The sequence below is a fragment of the Myxine glutinosa genome, chromosome 8 (genome assembly GCF_964187855.1).
Source record: "Myxine glutinosa chromosome 8, kmMyxGlut1.1, whole genome shotgun sequence".
NCBI lineage: Eukaryota > Metazoa > Chordata > Myxini > Myxiniformes > Myxinidae > Myxine > Myxine glutinosa.
Genome location: NC_136268.1, coordinates 1,602,064 through 1,625,227, shown reverse-complemented (window position 1 = coordinate 1,625,227; position 23,164 = coordinate 1,602,064). Strand labels below are relative to the sequence as shown.

Genomic DNA, 23,164 nt, shown 5'->3' with positions numbered 1-23,164 from the left:
AATATGCTGCTCTATAAAGTCGATCAAGTATGTTATTAAGTATGCCATGAAAGGTAGCGATCAAGCTACGTATGCACTGCGCACAAACGACGAGATAACGGAGTTCTTGACGGGTAGATACATTGGACCTTCAGAGGCTGTTGCCTCCATTCTTGGATTCTCAGTCCATGACAGGAAGCCGGCCGTTATCCGTTTAGGAGTACATCTGCCAAATGAACAACAGGTATTTTTTGCTGGGAACGTTCGTGAACAAAGAAATAATCCCAATATGGCCAAAACCACGTTGACAGAGTTTATGGATCTTTGCAGACGTGACCATTTCGCTAAGACACTGTTGTACGTGGATGTTCCGAGATTCTATACATGGACCAAGAAGAGATGGCAACGAAGAAAACAGGGCAGACCGGTGGAGGGCAACCCTGGAATGTTTGAGGATGACATATTGGGACGAGTTTACACTGTTTCGCCGCGTACTGGTGACCTGTACTATTTCCGACTACTCCTCCACCACGTGAGAGGGCCGACTTCGTTCGAAGTCCTGAGAACGTGTGATAATGTCATTCTACCCACATTCAAAGACGCTTGCAGAGAAATGGGTTTGCTGCAAGGAGATGCTGTCTGGCGCGAGACTCTGGAGGATGCTGAGAGGACACGCCTTCCCAGACCCATGAGGGATTTGTTCGTTGTGCTCCTCACACAAAGTGAAGTCGACAATCCATTGGATCTATGGGAACGTTTCAAGGACGCTATGGCTGAAGATTATCTTCTAGCTCATCGACGATCTGCAAATGATCCCAATATTGCCATCAACGAGCGCCATCATGACTTGGCTCTATCGTATTTGCAGCAGAAACTGCAATTGTTGAACAGAACTGTTGCACATTTTCACTTGCCGACTCCAACGACTGTTCTTCGTCATGAAGGGATTGCCAACATTCACCTACTGAGAGAACTCCAATACGACACGGAGGAACAACAGCGAATCGTAGACGAAAGGCAGCTTCTGCTCAATGATGAGCAGAGAGTTGTCTATGACTTTGTGTGCGGTTGCATCCGCACGAATCAGTCATCAATGATTTTCATTGACGCGCCTGGAGGCACAGGGAAGACGTTTCTTATTAACCTGATTCTCTCTAAAGTGAGAGCGAGTGGAGAAGTTGCCCTTGCGGTGGCCTCATCTGGCATAGCTGCTACCCTCATGCCTGGTGGAAGAACAGCGCACTCAAGGTTCCAAATCCCTCTGACACCGAGGGAAGATGGCGTATGCAACATCGATAAAAATTCCACTATCGCAGACCTCTTTCGAAGTACAAAACTCATCGTGTGGGATGAGTGTCCTATGATCAGGAGAGAGAGTTTCGAGGCTGTGGATCGCACGTTGCGTGATGTATGTGACAAAGACGAGCCTTTTGGAGGGATCTTGACGATATGCTGTGGTGATTTCCATCAACTTCTGCCCGTGGTGAAAAGAGGGTGTGATGCTGACGTTGAGAATGCGTGCATAAAGAAGTCCTACTTATGGCAGAGCTTTGGAATGTTTCACTTGAGAACTAATATGTGACTGACCGACGGAAGTGGGCAGTTTTCAAGATTTTTGCTCGACATCGGCGAGGATAGAATCGAGAAAAATGCGGATGATGAGATAGATTTGCCAGAGGTTATACTGCTGACAGCGAGTGGGCTCGATGAGTGCATCGATACCATATATCCATTATTCGCCAATCCGATGGAGGTTTTTTCAGCAAGGTCTATATTAGTGCCCCTCAACGATATGATGTGAAACATCAATTCAAGATGCATCACAAGGTTCCCTGGTGCTAGCAAGGAGTATGCTGCGTTCAACAGTGTGACTGAGGGTACTGATGCGACGCACTTCCCAACGGAATTCCTAGATTCCGTTGAAGTCTCGGGATTGCCGCCGCACAACCTCGAGCTCAAAAAAGGATCCCCTATCATTTTGATGCGGAACTTGGACCCTCCGAAACTTTGCAACGGGACGCGCATGATTGTTGAGGACATGCTTCGAAATATTATAGTTGCGAGGATCATAAGTTCAACGTTTGAAGGCGAAACTGTAATGCTCCCTCGGATCCGACTAAATCTGTCGGAAGCTGAGGATATCCCTTTGCAGCGCTGCCAGTTCCCCATACAATCCTGCTTCGCAATGACGATCCATAAGGCGCAAGGGCAAACTATGGAGAATGTGCTGGTCTACCTGGAGAAACCGGTCTTCCAGCATGGTCAGCTGTATGTGGCGCTCAGTCGAGGGAAGAGGAAAGAGAACGTGTGAGTTTATGTAAATGGAGGATCGTCGACAAAGAACATCGTCATCAGAAGTGTCCTCTGACAACAAAATCGTGGTAGTCCACGGGTCGCGTGTTTTTTCTAAAAAACAAAAAAAACAAAAAAAAAAACACGTGATCGGAGATAAGGGCCGAAATCACGTGTCACAGATAAGTGATTTAGAACGCTGGAGAGGTGAGCCTTATGGCTTGCTGGCCCAAATAATCTCCCTGATGATGTCCAGCGTTCGCTTTAGTTCTATTCTCATATCTATTCAAACTGACTGACCCAACGGGTCATGGGTCGTCTAGTAATTCAGAATATCTTCATAGTGAAATGCTTCTCACAGCAATAGGAAAATCTATATATATAAAACACAGTTTGTGTGTGTGTGTGTGTGTGTGTGTGTGTGTAATGTTACCGATAGACTCCTAAACGGAGAGGCTCACGTACTTGATATTTGGCACAGACATGGCCATTGAGCCTGGGAATAACATGGCCGACCTAAAAAAAACATTATTTCATAATATATTTTTACCATATTTTTACCTCAGCGCATTTCAGCGAGGAATATTATGCACGGGATCTGACCGGTGGCAGAGCAGCGCGCTGATTCGCTCAGAGCGATCACGTGATGTTCCTTGCCGCCATTAACTCAGTTACGCGTTCGCACGTATTTCAGAGCGAAAAGCGATTGTGTTTTTTCACATTTCAGCAAGGAACATTGCCATTCACACCACATACGTTTTTTTTCCTTTCATCTTTAGATCCATATTTTTTTTCAGCGAGGAATATTATACACGGAATCTGAATCGGTGGCAGAGCAGCGCGCTGATTCGCTCATTCGCGCTCATTGATGACGATCACGTGATGACGTGATCACGAATGATGTTCGTGACGCGATCACGTGATGTTCCTTGCCGCCATAAACTCACAGCAAGTAGCATAGATTTTAGCATGATTAGCATTTAGCATGATTTAGCATGATTTAGTATAGATAGTAGCATGTTTCACATAGATCTTTTTCAGCAAGGAATATTATACACGGATTCTGACCGGTGGCAGAGCAGCGTGCTGATTCGCTCAGAGCGATCACGTGATGTTCCATCCCCGCCGCCAGTTGGCTTCACTTTTCACGGAGTATGAGCGTTCTATATATTTTCAATTCAGTGCGCCCGACTCGCTCACATACTTGATTTGTGGCATAGACATGGCCATTGGGCCTTCACGGTGTAATTTGTGCGAGGCTTTTGTCCGAGTGAGCTTGAGTTGAGAGGGCGAATGTACGGGTTGGGAATATACGGGTCTCCCTTCCCCCACCCGGCAACGCCGGTACTGGAGGGCGTCACAGGATCGGTGAGTCTCCAAAATCCGCTTCGTGCTGTTGCGAAGATTCAGGACGATGTCGTGATTGTTGTGCTGCTCTCCGACCATGAGAACTGCAACGTCATTGTTGACTGGCCCTCCCCTTCCCTCCCCCTTCCCTCTCCCCCCTCCGTCCTCCCCTCCCTTCCCCCTACCCCCTCCCCTTCTCCCCTCCCGCTCCCTTTTCCCCCTCCCCCTCCCTTTTCCCCCTCCCTTTTCCCCCTCCCCTCCCCCTCCCTTTTCCCCCTCCCTTTTCCCCCTCCCCTCCCCCTCCCTTTTCCCCCTCCCCCTCCCTTTTCCCCCTCCCCCTCCCTTTTCCCCCTCCCTTTCCCCATCCCTTTTCCCCCTCCCTTTCCCCCTCCCCCTCCCTTTTCCCCCTCCCCCTTCCCCTCCCCCTACCCCTTCCCCTCCCCCTACCCCTTCCCCATTTCCCCCTCCCCCTACACTCCCCCATTCCCCCCCAACCCTCCCCCCTTCCCCCCCAACCCTCCCCCTCCCTCTCCCCTCTCCCCCCCCCCCCCTCCCCTCCCCTCCCCCGCCCGGCAATGCCGGGTACTTCTGCTAGTATATAATAACACATGGAAGTGGAACACAAAGACCAACCACAACCACAACCACCACAGCTAGATGATAGCAGCAAAAACAACAACGACTTGTTATGAACCTGTTTCCGCATGGCTCTCTTCATATTACATCCTCATTGAGACTCACAGATATATATATTTAAAAAGTCATACCAAAGACTCATAAATAGCTCCGTGGGGGGCTGGTGGTATTTACCCACAATTTCTGAGAAGGTTTTAAAATAAATTACCTGAATTTGAGGTAAACCCCCTCGTTGAAGCAAACCCCCCCCCCCCCCCCCTTTTACCCTCTCTAAATGGATGAAACCATGGTCCAGGTATGGTGAGTTTGGTCTGGATCTGTCTGGCGGTTCCTAAGAGGATTTTTGAATGAAATACCGATAATTGTGGCAGAACCCCCCTTTCATTCCCTTTATAGGGGGTGCATCTGCAGGGGAGCACAACCCCATGAGGTATTGCTGTCCTGATGCATCGTACCAAATTTGGTCCACAATCGGTCGGGTAGTTTGAGAGGTTTTAGTCAAATGTTAACGGACGTACAGCAGGACAGCCGGACACCGAGACCCATTATATGAGGTTATTTCGGAGAAAACAATGCTGGGAAGGCAATGGCAAACCACCCAGTATAACCCTGGGCATAATCTAAAACATATAATACAAGAGTGGCTATAACCTGTCTTCTTTGTAATTTGGTTGGCCGGTTTGGTGTTCCCACCTGAGCACTTGGCTCACGTTGCTAGAATCTCAGGTTAATATCCCATACTATATATGTCCTCACCATATTGCCAAGCTCCTTCATGAGCCTTAGGTCACTTTAGAAATTAAATAAAAATGGATACCATGGTAAAAGTGCTCGAGCTTAGCTTTGGAGCTAAACCATAGCCATCAATGCCCTTTCTGGTTTTAACCCCCGACAATGCTAGAGTTCCAAACGGTTAAAGATCTACTGCGTAGCCTGTAGGGCAATGCCGTCTGGAACAGTTTGTCTGTCCGTCTGGTGTATGTGTGTATGTCCATCACAAATGTCCACCAATAAGAGCTGATGATCTGGTCACATGACAGGGGACAGCAGATCCGCCACTCAGCAGATCCAAGCTCGGCTACGCCGTTGTTGGACCATCTGTCTTGTTTTCCCTAGACTAACATGCCGCACTCATTGTGGAAGCATGCACTCCTGGTAAATGTAGAAACATCTTTAACAGTTTCGTGTGCATCAACTTGCTCTCACCGATCACGCAGAACGGTTTTCGAGCAAAGCGAAGGCGGCCACGCCATCCTCGGTACCGGGAACAGCAGCCAGCGGCCCAAATCCTCACCATGTATTCGACACCGAAGACCACTATCATGATGTACTCCTGTATGACATGTGCGTGCAGAACATTATTCAGAGAGCAGCAATTACATGGTGTAATGACAAGTGCTACACAGTGAAATAAATTGAGAGGATGCGCAGTTGCGCACTCTTACTCAACCCTTTCCGTGGAAGTGTTCATCTACCTGAAGCAAAGGTGAACATATGAGGCTGGTAGATTCATTTGTTAACAGGTTCTGTCATTTTTAACCTCTGTCATAAAGGGATTGAAGGTTCTGTCATAAAGGGACAGGGAAATGTGGTGTGTGTGTGTGTGTGTGTGTGTGTGTGTGTGTGTGTGTGTGTGTGTGTGTGTGTGTGTGTGTGTGTGTGTGTGTGTGTGTGTGTGTGTACAGCAGGTTCGATTCCCGGTTTGTAATTCTTCCCTCTCTGAAATCTCTATCACTTCTAATCTCTTTCCCTATCCCTCTTCACCTTCACCCCTCCTCTTCCCCGCACTTTCCTACAGAGCAGTCATGCACACAGAACAACATGCACACAGTAGATTACAAGACACATACGCATTGCAATACCAATCAATGCCATTTCCACACTGCCATCGCCGCCACACACGCCATTCCAGCGCCAACCACACTGTGCCAGTTCAGCACTACAATCACTGCCTTGCGAAGCCATTCAACACCGAGTATGCTGCAGTGACGTGAAGTGACGGAAACTGTGAAGGAAGTAAGGACTGGGGTGCACTGCAGCGCTGGGAATGTGCATGTCCAATGGAAGCAAGAACTGGGTGTGAGCCAATGAGAAAGCTTCGCTCCCAAAGGCCACGCTCCACCCGGGAGGAATAAAAGCCAGAGATTTATAGGATTTCCCAGTTGAATGAGGCACACCGTATTGTGTTTTAGTGTTGAGGCAAAATGTGCAAGGGGTTCTTTACGTGCTAAGTGTTAAGACCTTTTTGTGTGACACTGCATCTTTGTAAATACGTACTTGCTTGTAAACACGTGCCTTTGTTAACTCATTATAGACTTTCCAAATCTGCTCGGTCGTCTTTTTCCTCCATTGGTTAGACATATTGCGTCATAAGTATACGGGAGGTCGTACCCCACTGATTCCCTATGGTAGACCAGCCAACGTCCCACTTGGTTCTGCTCGGCCGTACCTAGTTAATAAATGAAGGTGGGGCATCGAGACCATGGTTCCCCATCTGGGATAACTAAACCACCGGGAAGGTTAACGCGAGATTTAGGCGAAGGGACCCGACCAGATTTAGTTGGTCAGATGGCGGTGTCTGTGGTTGCTTAGCAATCCATTATGCCACGGCTTCAGGTCATCATCAAATACATCATCTGTGGCCTGTCGGCTTCAGGGTCAAAGGTTGGGCAGCTCTTAGAGAGGCCACTAGCGGCCCAGCCGGTAACCCCGTAAAAATATATTTATTTTATTTAGGTGTTGTTTTTGTCAAGTTTAGTTCTCATACGAGCGGATGAGGACGGACTTGGCATTTTGAAATGTTTTCTAGGTTGTATTTTTGTACCAAAAAGGGGTTACTCAATAAATAACCTGTACTGTACAAACATGGAGTTGATATAAACTTTTGAAAGTGCAGGTGATGACTTCTTACTATCCCTTATGAGTTGAAATCCATTGTAATGCCAATATATGATCCCAGAGCACAATCTGCTTCTTATTTCCAATGCTGACCTATACCAATTCTAACCACCCCTCCTCCCCCACACACCTTCCCCAAACCAAACCCCAACCAGACCAGTATGAGTAGGCATTCTGCAGCAAGCTCTTCATACAGTGGGATGGTGGAGAATACCGACAAAATGAGGCAGCACGATACCAGCAGGAACCTGTGGGAAGTAAACACACCAGTGGAGAATCTTAGGCCATAACAATGTTGCCTAAAGATCTTTCAAAGGTTTCTCATTCATGGATACTCATGGGGCCTTACCAAAAACAAACAACAGGCATTTTAAGGCCATTTTCCCTGCTAGAGCGGGGGTTAGCCTTGCGGTCCCCATGATAATCTTCTCCATTTTGCCCTATTTTCTGCATGGGGCCTTACCAATGGTATTAAATCAGGAACAGTTCTAATAAGACAAGATGGTTAAACAGAAATTGTTCAACCTACATGTGGAATTTCATCAAAAGGTACTCCTGTGAAACATACCTCGAGATCTTTAATGTTTATATGATGGGACATCGAAAGGATGTGAACCTCTACAGTGCAGACCGCTCCCATCCGCATACCAAAGGTATAGCTCAGAACTGGGCAAGGAAGGTGCTATCATGGCAGTCCAGGTGAGGAAATCAGAAAAATAAACCATCAATGCAGGATGGTAGTTTGAATTATTAAAATATCTGCAATTATATTGTCGCGTAGATGGGGCCACTAACGAGGTGCCGCAGTCACAAAGCAATATGCTTTGTGAATGGCCGAAATAATGGAGGCTGCTCCCGAATGGAGAACACAGCTCCTTCTCCCGGATGGGATCTGTATCCTCTATAAACGAGTTTCTTATCATAATTTATACCTCTTCCGGGGATTTCCAAAGGAGCCGAAACACTTTGCGGGTGCATGGAAGGTGGGAATCAGGCTGACATGTACTCTTAAAGAAAGAAAAATGGTTTATTCTCATGAGATAACATACAAGGAGAATCCCGTAGAAAATATAGACGAACGATTGAATAAATAAATCCACAACGATACAGAAATGGAAGTTCAAGAGCAATATGAGCGCTAAATCATTCACGCACAAGAGGGGTGCAGGCAAGGTCTTAAAACATACAGGTGGACAGGTCTCCAGAGCACAGGATAGCACGGGGGGAATAATCTGGGAGGGACGAGCACATTCCCTGACCACACTATCAGCTGGCACTACAATAACGACAACGACTAACCAGTCTCTGACTGAATTGATCTGGTCTGAACTCCTGCCAGCATCCGTGTGCAGCCTTTTATCCCCTCCCCGGGACACAGCCACTTCATAGCCCGACACTGGCCAATGAGGTGGAACATCGCCGCGGGAAAGTCACGCAGAGCGATGCCAACAGCATCGCCCGAACAAATGGCACGCCAGCTTTCAGACCGCCAATGGTGTCATACCTTCCAGCTCCTTGTGATGGCTGGTGCCATGCCAGTCTCCTTACAATCAGAGTGCAGACCATGAGGGGGGTTGCATCAGCCCGCATATGAACTGCCAACACATCGACATCGGCCCCTCCCCTCAGATGGCTATACAGAGACAACGCATACAAACTACACTTGACTACCTCATCTGTCAACTCTACTGCCTCTCAAGGCATACACGATAACAGGACAACTTCACTCCAACTAGCCCTTGGCAAAATAAAATAATCTAACCTACGCGAAAACACGGACCATGCTAACATAGCATCCGAGCTCGTACGTACCCCTCCAGTGTAACAATATGTTACATTTGCCATGTGCCCACATTTGCATGTAAATTTAATTATTTACCCTTCCGCCATCATTGCCATCTCACTTGCACCATCTTGCCTTTCTGCACATGCATTAAAGTAGGAACCATGTGATTATTGGTCACAAACGATATAAAAGAGAATTCCCCTCAAAAACTAGAGTTCACAGAACACCTTACCCCACGCAATCTTGAGATAAACATAATAATATAACTAGAGGAAAAATATTATATGACTAAAACATGGGCCTATGGGCGGCAAATTTGATTGGTGGAGATTATGTAAAATGCTGTAATATTTTATCCAAAAACTTCTAAACGGAAGGCTTTTCAAAATGCCGAAAAGGGAATTTGTGTTCTAGTGTCAAAGTATATAATTCAATTGAAATAACATATTTTAAAGCTTGTAAGAAAAAAAAAAATCCGAAGTTTACCACCGTTGATTCATCGACTTTTACACCACCTTATTTAAGTTAGTTCATTACGTTAGTTTGTCGTGCCTGCTGCTTATGTCCTTTATGTTGTCACTAAAAACAGTAAGTTTCCTGTTTGGAATTCAATATTTTTTGACTGTCATCCACGAAGACAGAGTAAACTAGAACAATGTGACTGTGTCGGCAATATGCCTCGGCATAGTCCCACAACAGGTAGATGCCATCGTTCACTGTCCTAAAAATAAACAAGTTTGATTTAAATCCCTTCAGCTGTTCTCAAGTATCACATTTTTACCCGACATGACAGGTTTCACATCGATCGGCGAAGCAGTTTCAGAGAAGGGATTTTTTAAAATATCGGCTTTCAAGCTAATATGGCTGCCATACTACATGGCATATGACCTTAAAATGTACACTCTGCATATGTATGGGTAGGAGATCACGTTTGTGAAGTTTCGTGTTGATCGGACAAGGTTCCTTTTTCTATCCAATATGGCTGGCAAACCACGTGACCTATGACACCATTTTCAAACTATATGCAACAGTGCTGTTAGATGATATTTGTAAAATTTTGCATCGATGGGGTGAGCGGTTTCAGAGATGATTATTTAATTTTTTTCCTTCAATCCAATATGGCTGCCAAACCATGTGACCTATGATGTCATAAATTTAATATTTCAATACAAATGGGTCATAGATCATGCGCTTGCAATTTCAGATTTTTAGGACAAGGAATTCGATTAAAACATTTTTGGCTGGTATACCACTTCACCTATGATGTCATCATTATCAAGCTTTTGTTCCCCCTTGGGAGTACTTGACAATGTGCCAAGTTTTAAATTTTTCCATTCAGCAGTTTCCGAGAAATATTTTTTTAATTATTTGCTTTTAATCCAAGATGGCTGCCATACCACGTGACCTATGACATCTCAACTATCATAAAAACATTCTGCATGGGTGTCAGTCCTACCCTGAAAGTTTCGTCTCAATCGGACATGTGGTTGCTGAGAAAAACGAGATTTAGCCCGTATGAACGGACGGACAATTTGAAAACATAATGTCTCCGGCGACTTCGTTGGCGGAGGCATAAAAATTATCTCGCTCCTCTCTGCGCATCCGGACAAATTCAGAGCCAAAGTACTGCTAAACTACAGGTTTGTTTTCCGATTCATGTTCAAAATATTACATTCAATTGAAATCAAGTTGTTCCTCGATCGTAAAGCGATGTTTGTAAGAGCACAGAGGCAAAGACCGACAAAAATTTTTTATTTAATTTAATTTAATTATTTACAAATTTAATTGCATCGATCAGCAAAGAGGCACAGACCGACAGAAGTAAACAAATTGCTTAACCCCGCTTTTGGGTTCACCTGCGCAGGGTAATTATGAATCTACACACATTAAGTCTACACAATTATTAATCTACACAAATTTGAACAACCATGGTGTTTCAGGTGAGATTTATTCTCGTTAGCAAACAAAGTTCACCAAATGCGAGTGAGATCTGAACAAGGGAGAGTAGAAATATGTAAGTGATCTACTGAATTAACAAATAACTACGCAAATGGTATATCAGTAAGACCAGTGCTCGGTAGAACATATCCTGTGGGGATTATGTCAACAGACTTTCCACTCCAAGTTGCCCCCAGGTCTGGTATCACATGATGAACTGCCTGAGGGGATGCCCACAAATATTCCCATCTGCCATTCTTATCTTGGGAATAGCAAGTCCAAAATGTCTGAGAAAATACACTCCTCAATCCTCTTTATGCCATTTAGCCAGGCTCCAAGTCTGTACAAGTAAAGCCTCTATCTTTGGGGTCGAAGCTCTTTCAACAAACTCCAAAAAATTTGAACTCCAAAGGGATCCGTGGAGGATTTAAAAACAAAACTGTTTTGGTGTTCCACATTCCCTACTGCGAGGGCTGCTGCCAACCGGCAACACAATACCCTCTTTGCTGCCGGTGATATTTCGGGCTTATGGAAAGACAGCAGAGAAGTCTCAACCCCATATGCAGTCATTCACCCGGTCACGCACCAACCAAGTGGAATGTGCTCAAAACGACTGCTCAATCTCTGTGTGTGATCGGTGAAGAGCAAACGAGCTTTTTCAACTTAACTTGGCTCATGTGGAGCACGACAATTCTCCAAGCTGTGGAAAAGGTTAAAAATAAAAAGATGGAACCTTTTATCTCTACATTAACAAAGTTCACAACTCACCTCCTCCAATACCCAAACACCCCACTGTGTATCCTCAGGAGGACCACGCTTTCCTTCTCTTCCTTCTAAAACTCCCAACCTTGATGGCATTTCATATGGCTGCCTGCTCATCCTCCGAGAAGAGTTATACCCTTCCAAGCATAAGAGTTTGACAAAAACATTTTGCATTTTGATAGTTTAATTTCCCTGGCACAGAAACTGTGTTAATACAAACATTATTTGTATATATATATATATTGTTACGGATTCGTCACTTCCGCTGGGGTGGTTTTCACCCACTCGACATGTTTCTGATATTATGTATTATTATTATTATTCTCAAAAGGTTTACTATTCAGGAACAGCTATCTAAAGTTAAAAAAGGTGAACGTAAAATGAGACAGGAAATCTGATCGTGACCCGGAAGAAAAAGGTGGAAGGAGAAGAAGTCGTGAAGAAAAGGTGGAAGACGAAACGTGGCTTGAAGCTCCGTTGCGAGCGTGGTTGAGCAAACGTCGCGAGTGGACTTTGAGTCCTTGAAAGGAAGTTCGTGCGATAGGTGATATCGCCGGAGTATTGTGGAGCCTGCGTAGTCGGGTATTGGCATTGAGATTCCGGAGAATCCTTGCCTAGAAGCTCTGGCTCGAGTGAGAGCCGTCCGCCATTTCGCCCAGCGTGCTACCTTCATCGGAAAAGGTTTTTGTCGCGTCGGTTGGGCTTATCCTCCGGTGGTTTGCCGGGGACAGCTGTGCAATAAAGCGGCGTTTGAGGAGTACATGGTGATTCGCTGATTGAACGGCAAACGCGTACGTCGGCGCGCGTCTTTGGAGATTTTCCATTCCACCGTGAGTTTGCTGGGTGTTGGACCACGTGACTTCGGTGTCGCGTCGACTGCCTACGCCTCACTTGATCTGGATCGGACATGGTTCCAACGATCGCTGGAGTGAAGCAACCTTGGAGGGTTATAGAGACATTGAGGAGGGCTCGGTTCCATTTCCTGGGAGTGCCGTGAGTTTGGGGTTAAGTTACTAGATAAGGTGGTACCATCTTAAGATATTGATTGTAGGGTTGATTACTATTATTGTTGTATCGTGATTCTTGTGTGCTCTTTAATATATTATTTGGTTGTGGATAACTCATGGTGTGGTTTCCTTATTGATTTCGACACGGAGTAGTATATATTTTTCTGCCGTGATTCCTCCCGGGGTTCGGAGGTATACCGAGACCAGGAGGTCGGGGATGAACACGTAACAAAATATATATATATATCTAAAGCATAAATAAATAAATATATATATATATATATATATATATATATATATATATATATATATATATATATATATATATATATATATATATATATTTGCGGTTGGGAGTATATAATATATATATCTAAAGCTTTGCATATATATATATATATATATATATATATATATATATATATATGCAAAGATTTGCGGTTGGGTGTAAATCCAAATGACTCCATGGTAAGATCTCCAACCTTTAATTGAACAAACAATGACAACGTTTCGATTAACAACATGTGACAAAGCCACACGCCTCCGTTAATCTTCCTCAAGAGTGATAAAATCATCTCAACATCCCCTTATATGCAAAGTGGGCGGGGTATATGCAAAGTGGGGTGGGCAAAGCTGGACAGCCAATTAAACCGTATCACACCGCTCTCGTGAACGGAGACGTTACTGACCAAATTTAAAAATAAACCGCATATTAATACATGAGGTGGGCATCATACATGAGACCATAAATAAAACTTTTTCCTCCATTAATTTCACCATTGAAGAGGAGAAAAATGGAGCCCTTCCCTTCCTGGATACACTCGTAGCAAGGGATCCCAAAGGAGCCTTAAAGGTAACGGTGTACAGAAAAGCAACACACACTGATCGCTACCTTGATTTCAATTCTTGCCATCCAATGGAACACAAAAGATCGGTGGTGCACACCCTCTCAAAAAGAGCACGTGATTTACCATCTACCTTTGAAAACAAGATGAGTGAGGTGGACCATCTTCAAAATGTGTTAAGGGCAAATGGTTATCCTGACAGCTTGCTACCCAACAGGAAAACGATAAGGGCTTCCCCACACAACAGTCTGAGACCGAGAGAACAACCAAAGGGTTTGTATGTTCTGCCTTTTGTACCAGGGGTTTCACAGAGGGTCGGCAGAATTTTGAAATCGGCAGGAGTGAGGGTTAGTTTCACACCAGTTTTCACCCTTCGCCAAGCTCTTATGAGGGTCAAGGACAAGCTTCTGAGGAAGGATAGGTCAGGGGTGGTATACGTAGTGCCCTGTGGGTGTGGAGCTGAGTATGTGGGTGAAACCAGGAGGACCTTAGGTCAATGTATTGCTGAACACCAAAAAGCATTTGAATGTAATTATCCCGGCAGATCTGCTATTGCCAAACACGGCCTTAAGGAAGGCCACACACCTTTATCGGATATGGTTAATATTTTGGGTTCCACACCCAACAGAAACAGAAGACGTGTTTTGGAGGCTTGGCACACAAAAGAAACTGTTACCTCGATCACACAAGAGGTCGTTGACTTACCGGTAGCGTTTGACCCACTCTTGTGTAAACGAAGCAGGCATTCCGTACTTTGAGCAACGAGTCCACATAATATGTCACACAAGTTTTTTATTCGGACAATTTGCCCCCTCACCCTCCTCCCTCCCTCCAAACCACCCCTCTCCCAAACCCCCCCTCTGCTTCCGCCCCCCTCTGGTTCCCCCCCCCCATTGTATCCCCCCTATTACCCCCCCCCCCCCTTCCCGCATTCCCCTTTACCGCATAGGGCCACATGTGATGATCTTGATATTATGGCAATTTTATTTTATCTTTAAAATTTTTGCTTTAATATTGTTGCGGATATGGGATTTGGCCTCCATATCCGCTTGTAAATATTCCCCTATTTCCCCAATACTCCCCAACTATCCCCAATCCCCCATTCCCTAGTCCCATTGTCTGTAAACAACACTCTGTAGAACCGACCTTCCCCTTTTTCCCCCATTAAATGTCGTGCCCAGGTCCACCGCATCTCACGTAGACAACTTTCGGACATCTTGCTAGTTATTCTTAGTCTATGTCAGTTAAGGACTCGTTTCCATTAATTCTGACTCTTCGTTGCACCAGAATGTGATTGTATGGCACCAGTAGTGAGTTTAGGACCTCCCAATACCTCCCCCCAACCTCATCTCCGCATCCTCCCATCATCTCATGGAACAACAACAACTACAACCAAAGCGGGGGCGGCGCGGCCGCGGTGCGGGGAGTGGGCGTCCTCACTCCGGCTCGGTTAGCCGCCATGGCCCATGTGCTCCAGGTTACGGGGTTACCACGAAGGGGCTGGCTGTCAGCTCCTCGTCAGGGGTGGAGCCCGGTAACCCCCCGCAGCCAGTGAGAAGCGGCGGGCCGATTCCATCTGGGGCGGAGCTAACGAGCCGAGGGCGTGTCACTCCCCGCCGGATATGCGCAGCCACTTACCGGACGTGAGGTCAGATGCGCCCCCAGCTTGGAAAGACAAGTCGCGACCTCCGAGCGCTGAGCGACCTCCCCGCATCTTTGGACCGGACCGGGTCGATTTTGCCCCTGAGCCAAGGTGCACCTTGAGCCATCGAATACCTGCCCCTCCTTGCCATCAATCCCCGTGTGAGTCAGTTTTGTCCCGTTTATCTGTGGTCTGTCGGGAATAAGATAAGTGTGTCTAAGTGCCTATCTTCCTATGCTGTCTCTCTCATCCCTGTAATCTAACCTTCCGCAATATTATAACCTCTCCGGAGGCCTTGAGAACTGTACCCCTGGTGTCGTGTCATTTAACCTAGCCGTTGTGTCCTTTCCTTCATTGATCTAGCGTAGCGCGACTCGGCCAACGTTCGAGTATAATCGGGTAACTTGTGCGAACACGGCGGCCATTCCGCTCGGCCCATCATAACATCTAAGTCGTGTCCGTAACAATTGGTGTCAGGAGTGTCGGATTCGGACCTGGGACTAAATTCATTTAGCCCAAATTTTGGAACACCAATTGTACCATTAGGGTAACAATTGGTGTCGAGGAGTGAGATTCGATCCGGAGCGCGTTTTACGCGCTCGAAATTATAACGGCGAAATTTGATTGTGTTTTACAAAATATAAAAACCCGAATTTTGAAAGTCGCGCTATGGCAGACCAAGTCGGCTGGGGTCCGGTAGAGGAGAGTGAGGCAGGGTCGATCCAGGACCAAATTGAGGGACATGAGGAGAGCGAAGCAGTGAGGGTAGCAGACGCACAAAATAGCGTCGTTGCGCCCGACGTTGCGGGCGCGCAAAATGGCGCCTCGCAAGAGCGCGCGGTAGCCGAGCCCGCTGTATCAACGGGCTTTAACATGCAGCCGATTGACATGCAGGCCCTCATTGCGCAGCTACAGGCAGCTGTACAGATGAGTATGGGGAGCCAAATTGAGCGATTGGGTGAGCGGTTGGGAAACCAAATTGTGGGAATGAGGGCTGATAGTGAGCGATTGGAGGGCCAAATGGGGGTAATGGGAAACCAAATGGGGGCAATGAGGGACGAAGCGAGGGGTACCGGTGAGGGGTTAGACAAGAAATTTGGGAAGTTAGACAATAATTTTGAGGAGTTAGACAAGAAATTTGGGAAGTTAGACAATAATTTTGAGGGGTTAGACAACGGGATAAAAGAGGTAAAGAATGGGTTAATGGGGGTAGAAAACAGAATGGCCGCTCAAGAGAATCAAATGGAAGGGATGCAAAAGGGGTTAGACGGGTTAGAAAACAGAATGGAAGGCAAATTGAGGGACATGAGGGACCAAGCGGAAAGGGAAGTTAAACAAATGGGGCAGCAGATAGAGGGGGTCAGAATGGGGGTAGAAACCAAACTGGATGCTCACAGGGAGGAAATGGAGCAGATGAGGGTGGCATCTGGGCAGGAGATGCAAGTGATGGGAGAGGAGATCAGAAGAGGTGTGAGTGAGGAGGTCGGAGGAGTGCGCGAGGAGGTGAGGCACTGTAAGGAGCGCATGGAGAAGGAGGTGAGAAAGGGGACTGTAAAACTGCAAGGGGGTATAGAGGAGTTGACGCTGGGAGTAGAGCAGCTGACGGAGGGACAAAAAGGACTAACGGAGCAGGTTCAAAGGAACACTGCGGTATTAGGAGGTTTAAAAGCGACACAAAATGACCTAAAAAATGACTTGGTAGCGACGAAGAGGGAATGTCAGATGGTACGTGAGGGACTGACAACGAGGTTGGACGAGGTGATAGAGGTAATGGAGACGAAGGACCGGCAGGTGAGGACGCACATGGAAACGGTCAAGGTAGCCTTGGAGGATGAGCTTGAGGAGACGTACCGGGGAATAAAAGAGGTGAAGCAGAAATTAGAAGAAGTGGAAGAAGGGGTGAGCGAAATTAAGAAGCGACGGAGAGGGGATAAGAAAGAGATAAAAGAGGAGATGAAAGAATTGGTCCAAAGTCTGTGTTTGGATCGTGATGATGTGCTCATTAACCGGATGAGGGATTCGCAGGTGATGGAGGAGAAGCGAAGAGGAAGAGGACCCGGTGTAAGTGGTGACCAATATGGTCGTGCGTATGATGCGCCAGGTGATTTAAGAAGCTTGGGGGTCGAGATGGACCCGGGTGTTCGTGAGAGGCCGTTGGTGAAGTGTGCGACAGGTCTGGTGTGCGAAAAAGGAGGTGTGCGGGAAAGTCCGACTCTGGGGTGTGTGAGGAAAAAGTGCGTGCCAAGGAGTGAGGGTGCTGGCGAGAGTGAGTCGGTCGTAGCGCGTGTGCGAGGGAGCACATGGAAGCGCGGTGTGGTAAGTGTTACAGAGGGTGTGACGGGAGAGTGTGCGCGAGAAAGGTGTGTGACAGACAGGTGCATGGGGAAAGAGTGCGCTGTCAAAGGCAAGGAAGAATGCACGCCTGTGGTGAGTGTTACAGAGGGTGTGACGGGAGAGTGTGCGCAAGAGTGTGCGCGAGAGAGGTGTGTAACGGACGGGTGCATGAGGAAAGAGTGCGCTGTCAAGAGTAAGGGTGAGTGCGCTGTCAAGAATGGAGGTGAGAGTAGTGAAAGTGACAAGGAGCGTGAGTTGGTTGTGACAGGTGAGAAAGGAAGCACACCTGGAATGGTAGAGCGTGAGTGGGAATGCACGCTGGAATTGGTAGTGAGGCACGTGGTTGGGTGTGCGAATGAGAGCACACCTGTGATTGTCACAGTGGAGGTGACCGAGGAGGGGGCGCGAAGAGGTGTGTTGGTGAGGTGTGCGACCAACGAATGTGTGCCAAAGTGTTCGGTGGTCAGGTGTGTGACCAAGGCTGTGAGTGGAATGAGGGTACCTGGGTGTGTAAGGAAAGGTACGAGGAGCATGGGAACGGCTGGATGTGTGAGCAAGGAACGGGCTGCGGGGTGTAAGCATGCAGGTGAAGCATCGACGTTAAACGGAGCAGCGGTTAGGTCGACTTTTAGCCGAATCGGGCCCTCGGTGCGTGCCGGGCCTCGCTTTGAACGGCCGCGTCCGTGCTCCACTAGGCGGAGCTGGCAGCCCGATAGAAAGGGTCGTCATGGCGACCACTTTTTGTTGAGGCAGTCCGGCAGGTCGAGATCGGGACATTGGATGGCTCCACGCCGAGATGGTGCGTGGGATCTCGGCCCGGGTAAGCCCCCGTCCCTGCACCGAGTGCCGGACGCATCCAGCCGCTGGCACAGAACAACCCGCATTCATGGCTTGGCTTTACGAAGCCGGGCTTTGGACAGGAATTGGCGCACCGAGAGGCATTAGTGAGTAGACTGGGTGATGAGGTTAGTGTTTTGGACCCAAAATTAGAGAAAAACAAAATTTGATGATTGGCAAGGGATTGGCAGTAGTGATTGGCAGATGATGGGTAGTGATTGGCAAATTTTTGATTTGTTGAAATTTGATGTGCAAAATTGGTAGTGAGCGATGGGCCCGATGTGGTGGGATGGCAAATCCACCATCCTTCCCATGGTGGGGGCAAAGGAGCAATAGTTTATGGGGTGTATGGCAGTGAAAACTAGCCCGGGTGGGTTAGGATATTGATAGGGCCCTAGAAGATGACATTAGGTGACGTTAAGGTTAGTTAGTGACTGATACCTGTGGTGGGGACGCAGGTAGATTAGTGTGGATTATAATGACGAGGGAGCGCAATAGTTTAAAGGGACGACTGGGAAGCGCAAGTTTCAGAAGGGAGTAGTTAGCTGAGATGATGCCGTGTGTGTGAGAATTGAACAGGTGTGATTGCACAGGTGTGCAACTGGACAGGTGTGTGGAGCAGTGTATGAGTAGTGAGTGTTGTGGATCAGCGCGAATGCGCTTGGGGAGAGAAGGGTGCAGGTGGCACCAGGTGTGAGAGCACAGGTGTGCAAGTAAAGGTGGTGTGGAGAGAGTTGGAGTAAGTGGTATGGAGTGGTGTGCATGGTGCGAAGGTGTGAATGGGGGAAGAGTGGACCCCCATCACGGATACCCGGGGCGGGTAGTGTAAGTGTAGAGGGTATAGGTAAATTGTGGTTGGATATTGGCATTTGTGGTGCGGATGCAGAATGGTGTTGTGGATGGGTGCATTAGTGTTGTGGAAATGGCTGGGCGTGTAGCCTGTTAGTGTGTGTAGTTGGTTGGGCACTCCACCACTGTGAGGATGTCGGCCAGGTGAGGCCGCAGGTGGGCGCTGGGAGCCGGTAGTTGTGGATGGGGCCCGAGGATCCGGAGGACGGACCCGGGTAGCCCAGTGCCAGAGAGGGCACCGAGTGGGGAGAGCGCCAGAGGGCCTTCCCCAGGTAGAGAGGTTAGGGTAAGGAGCAGGCAAGCTCGGAGGCAACTGCAGTGGTGGAGGTGTACAGGTGGGTAGACCCGCTGGGAGAGGTACACGCCACAGCCCAGAAATTGTGCGAAGGCACCGGGAGATGAATCGGGGGAGTGAGACCCCAAATTGAAAAGCACCACAGTTTGGTCAATGGGAATTGGTTTTTAGAACCCATAGTGTAAGAGGGCCAATGGTTTGGCAGGAGAAAGACCCCGGGTAATGTAAAGTTGTTAAAGTCATTTAGGAAATAGTTAGGATTGATGAACCTGTCGCACCATACGCAGCCACTTGCCTGAGGTGGTGATGATGACTCCACACCTGTGTTTTCTTTGTTCTGTTGCAGGAAATGAGAATTGCTGTGAGGATTTGTGAGACGCCTCACGACGTGGATGAGACATTGGGGTGATTCCATCTCTCCCTTCTTAGGAGGGACTGATGATGAATTGGTGATGGCAAATTATGATGTTGAGTTGGAGATGGCAAATTTTGATGAGAGTTGAAAATGGCAAATTTGATTGGTTAGGAGGGAGAGAAGACGAATTTGGTTTATGGGAGGAACGGGGAAGACAGTAGGGACGTTTGTTGATTGGTAAAGTAGATGTTTATGGGTAGTGTTGTGTTTTGTGGATACAGTAAGGGGTAAGGGAGGGGCCATGTAGGTTACCTGGTGGGGGGGGGGGCGTACGGTAGGAACGTACCTGTCTCACCTGGTTCCCATGTGCCCCCAGTGTGCATTACCTTGCATTGCGTGCACTTTTGCGCCCTTACCACCTTACTCACTTGTCTGCTTCTTTTGTCTCCCACCTCCGAGGATCTGGCTTTGGGGCAGAGAGAGAGGAGAGAGAGGTGCTGGCTCCGCAGTTGTGGGCCTGCACTTTCGCTGCTTGCTGCCTGGATCGATACACCATATGGACCGCAATTTTGGTGGCCACCCACAATGGACCGCAGTTCTTTTGCGGCCAAGCACCACCCATTGATGGACCTCTGGGTCAACGTGGCACCTATGCCAAACAGGTGAACCACTAATAGTTGGCCCCCTTGACGGCCACAATAAAGAAATGGACGCGGTTGGCGCCTTTCTTTATTTTGAAAGAAGTAAGAAGGCCAAGTGCACCACACGAAGGCAAGACCAGCGGCAGAACATCGGCCGGCTGCGACACCACCGGTGATTTATAAACACTTTATTGGTGCACCGGATGGTGCTGATTGTACATGATGGGGTGGTGCTTTTGGTGCTTGGAAGGGGTGCTCTGCACATTATTAAAGGCCGTAAGGCCACAGAGCACTCGTGGGTTGGTGTATCGATGCTGGCATGCGTGCTCTCTCTATGCATAACATCTGCATGTGTTCCTCCAAAAACAGGTCCTGGATCGTAGTGTAAATATCAGCGTAGTCTTGTGTAAATAATGCTCCCTACCGGCTGTATGTTTAGTTTGCGAATTCTTTCCGTGATTCGGTTATCCTGTGGGTGTGTTTCTGTGAGGAGAAGGGTGCAACGTCGCAGGGGGACATATTTACTCATTTGTGAATATCTGTAAAACTGTCGCACTCAGGGTAGAGTTAATAGTAGAGGGAACTACATCTGAGTGCCACACTAAAATAGGTAAAAATTTATCGGGTCGGGACGCCCCGAGGGTAGAGAAGGGTGCAATGTTGCGGATATGGGATTTGGCCTCCATATCCGCTTGTAAATAATCCCCTATTTCCCCAATACTCCCCAACTATCCCCAATCCCCCATTCCCTAGTCCCATTGTCTGTAAACAACACTCTGTAGAACCGACCTTCCCCTTTTTCCCCCATTAAATGTCGTACCCAGGTCCACCGCATCTCACGTAGACAACTTTCGGACATCTTGCTAGTTATTCTTAGTCTATGTCAGTTAAGGACTCGTTTCCATTAATTCTGACTCTTCGTTGCACCAGAATGTGATTGTATGGCACCAGTAGTGAGTTTAGGACCTCCCAATACCTCCCCCCAACCTCATCTCCGCATCCTCCCATCATCTCATGGAACAACAACAACTACAACCAAAGCGGGGGCGGCGCGGCCGCGGTGCGGGGAGTGGGCGTCCTCACTCCGGCTCGGTTAGCCGCCATGGCCCATGTGCTCCAGGTTACGGGGTTACCACGAAGGGGCTGGCTGTCAGCTCCTCGTCAGGGGCGGAGCCCGGTAACCCCCCGCAGCCAGTGAGAAGCGGCGGGCCGATTCCATCTGGGGCGGAGCTAACGAGCCGAGGGCGTGTCACTCCCCGCCGGATATGGGCAGCGACTTACCGGACGTGAGGTCAGATGCGCCCCCAGCTTGGAAAGACAAGTCGCGAACTCCGAGCGCTGAGCGACCTCCCCGCATCTGTGGACCGGACCGGGTCGATTCTGTCCCTGAGCCAAGAGTGCACCTTGAGCCATCGACTACCCGCCTTTCCTTGCCATCAATCCCCGTGTGAGTCAGTCTTGTCCCGTTTATCTGTCGTCTGTCGGGGCTAAGATAAGACCGTGTTTAAGTGCCCACCTTTCTATGCTGTCTCTCTCATCCCTGTAATCTAACCTTCCGCAATATTATAACCTCCTCCGGAGGTCTTGAGAGCCGTACCCCTGGTGTCGTGTCATTTTAATCCAGCCGTTGTGTCCTTTCCTTCATTGATTTAGCATAGCGCGACTCGGCCAAGGTTCGAGTATAATCGGGTAGCTTGTGCGAACACGGCGGCCATTCCGCTCGGCCCAGCATAACATCTTAATAAGTCGTGTCCGTAACAATTGGTGTCAGGAGTGTCGGATTCGGACCTGGGACTAAATTCATTTAGCCCAAATTTTGGAACACCAATTGTACCATTAGGGTAACAATTGGTGTCGAGGAGTGAGATTCGATCCGGAGCGCGTTTTACGCGCTCGAAATTATAACGGCGAAATTTGATTGTGTTTTACAAAATATAAAAACCCGAATTTTGAAAGTCGCGCTATGGCAGACCAAGTCGGCTGGGGTCCGGTAGAGGAGAGTGAGGCAGGGTCGATCCAGGACCAAATTGAGGGACATGAGGAGAGCGAAGCAGTGAGGGTAGCAGACGCACAAAATAGCGTCGTTGCGCCCGACGTTGCGGGCGCGCAAAATGGCGCCTCGCAAGAGCGCGCGGTAGCCGAGCCCGCTGTATCAACGGGCTTTAACATGCAGCCGATTGACATGCAGGCCCTCATTGCGCAGCTACAGGCAGCTGTACAGATGAGTATGGGGAGCCAAATTGAGCGATTGGGTGAGCGGTTGGGAAACCAAATTGTGGGAATGAGGGCTGATAGTGAGCGGTTGGGGAACCGGATGGATGCTCAGGGTGAGCGATTGGAGGGCCAAATGGGGGTAATGAGGGACGAAGCGAGGGGTACCGGTGAGGAGTTAGACAAGAAATTTGGGAAGTTCGACAATAATTTTGAGGGGTTAGACAACGGGATAAAAGAAGTAAAGAATGGGTTAACGGGGGTGGAAAACAGAATGGCTGCCCAGGAGAATCAGTTAGAGGGGGTGAAAAATGGGTTAATGGGGTTAGAAAATAGGATGGAGGACAAATTGCGGGAAATAGGGGAACAATCTGCCAGGGAAATCAAACAAATGGGAGAGCAAATAGAGGAGGTGAAAATCGGGGTAGAAACCAAACTGGATGCTCACAGGGAGGAAATGGAGCAGATGAGGGTGGCATCTGGGCAGGAGATGCAAGTGATGGGAGAGGA

General features: G+C 48.0%; 1 protein-coding gene across 2 annotated transcripts in view; it reads right to left on the bottom strand.

Moving 5' to 3' along the window:
* Nucleotides 1–4,725: 4,725 nt before the first annotated feature.
* The window catches only part of LOC144893133 (potassium voltage-gated channel subfamily KQT member 5-like), a 35,484-nt gene continuing 17,045 nt past the window's right edge, over nt 4,726–23,164 (bottom strand). The window contains exons 3-4 of one of the 2 annotated variants that reach the window (XM_078782774.1): nt 7,283–7,400; nt 4,726–5,587 (exon numbers count right to left, since the gene is read on the bottom strand). In XM_078782774.1, the coding sequence (XP_078638900.1) occupies nt 5,372–5,587; nt 7,283–7,400 (334 nt within the window). In that variant the 3' untranslated portion in view covers nt 4,726–5,371. The remainder of the gene's footprint in view (nt 5,588–7,282; nt 7,401–23,164) is intronic. The other variant, XM_078782775.1, reaches the window with a different exon arrangement.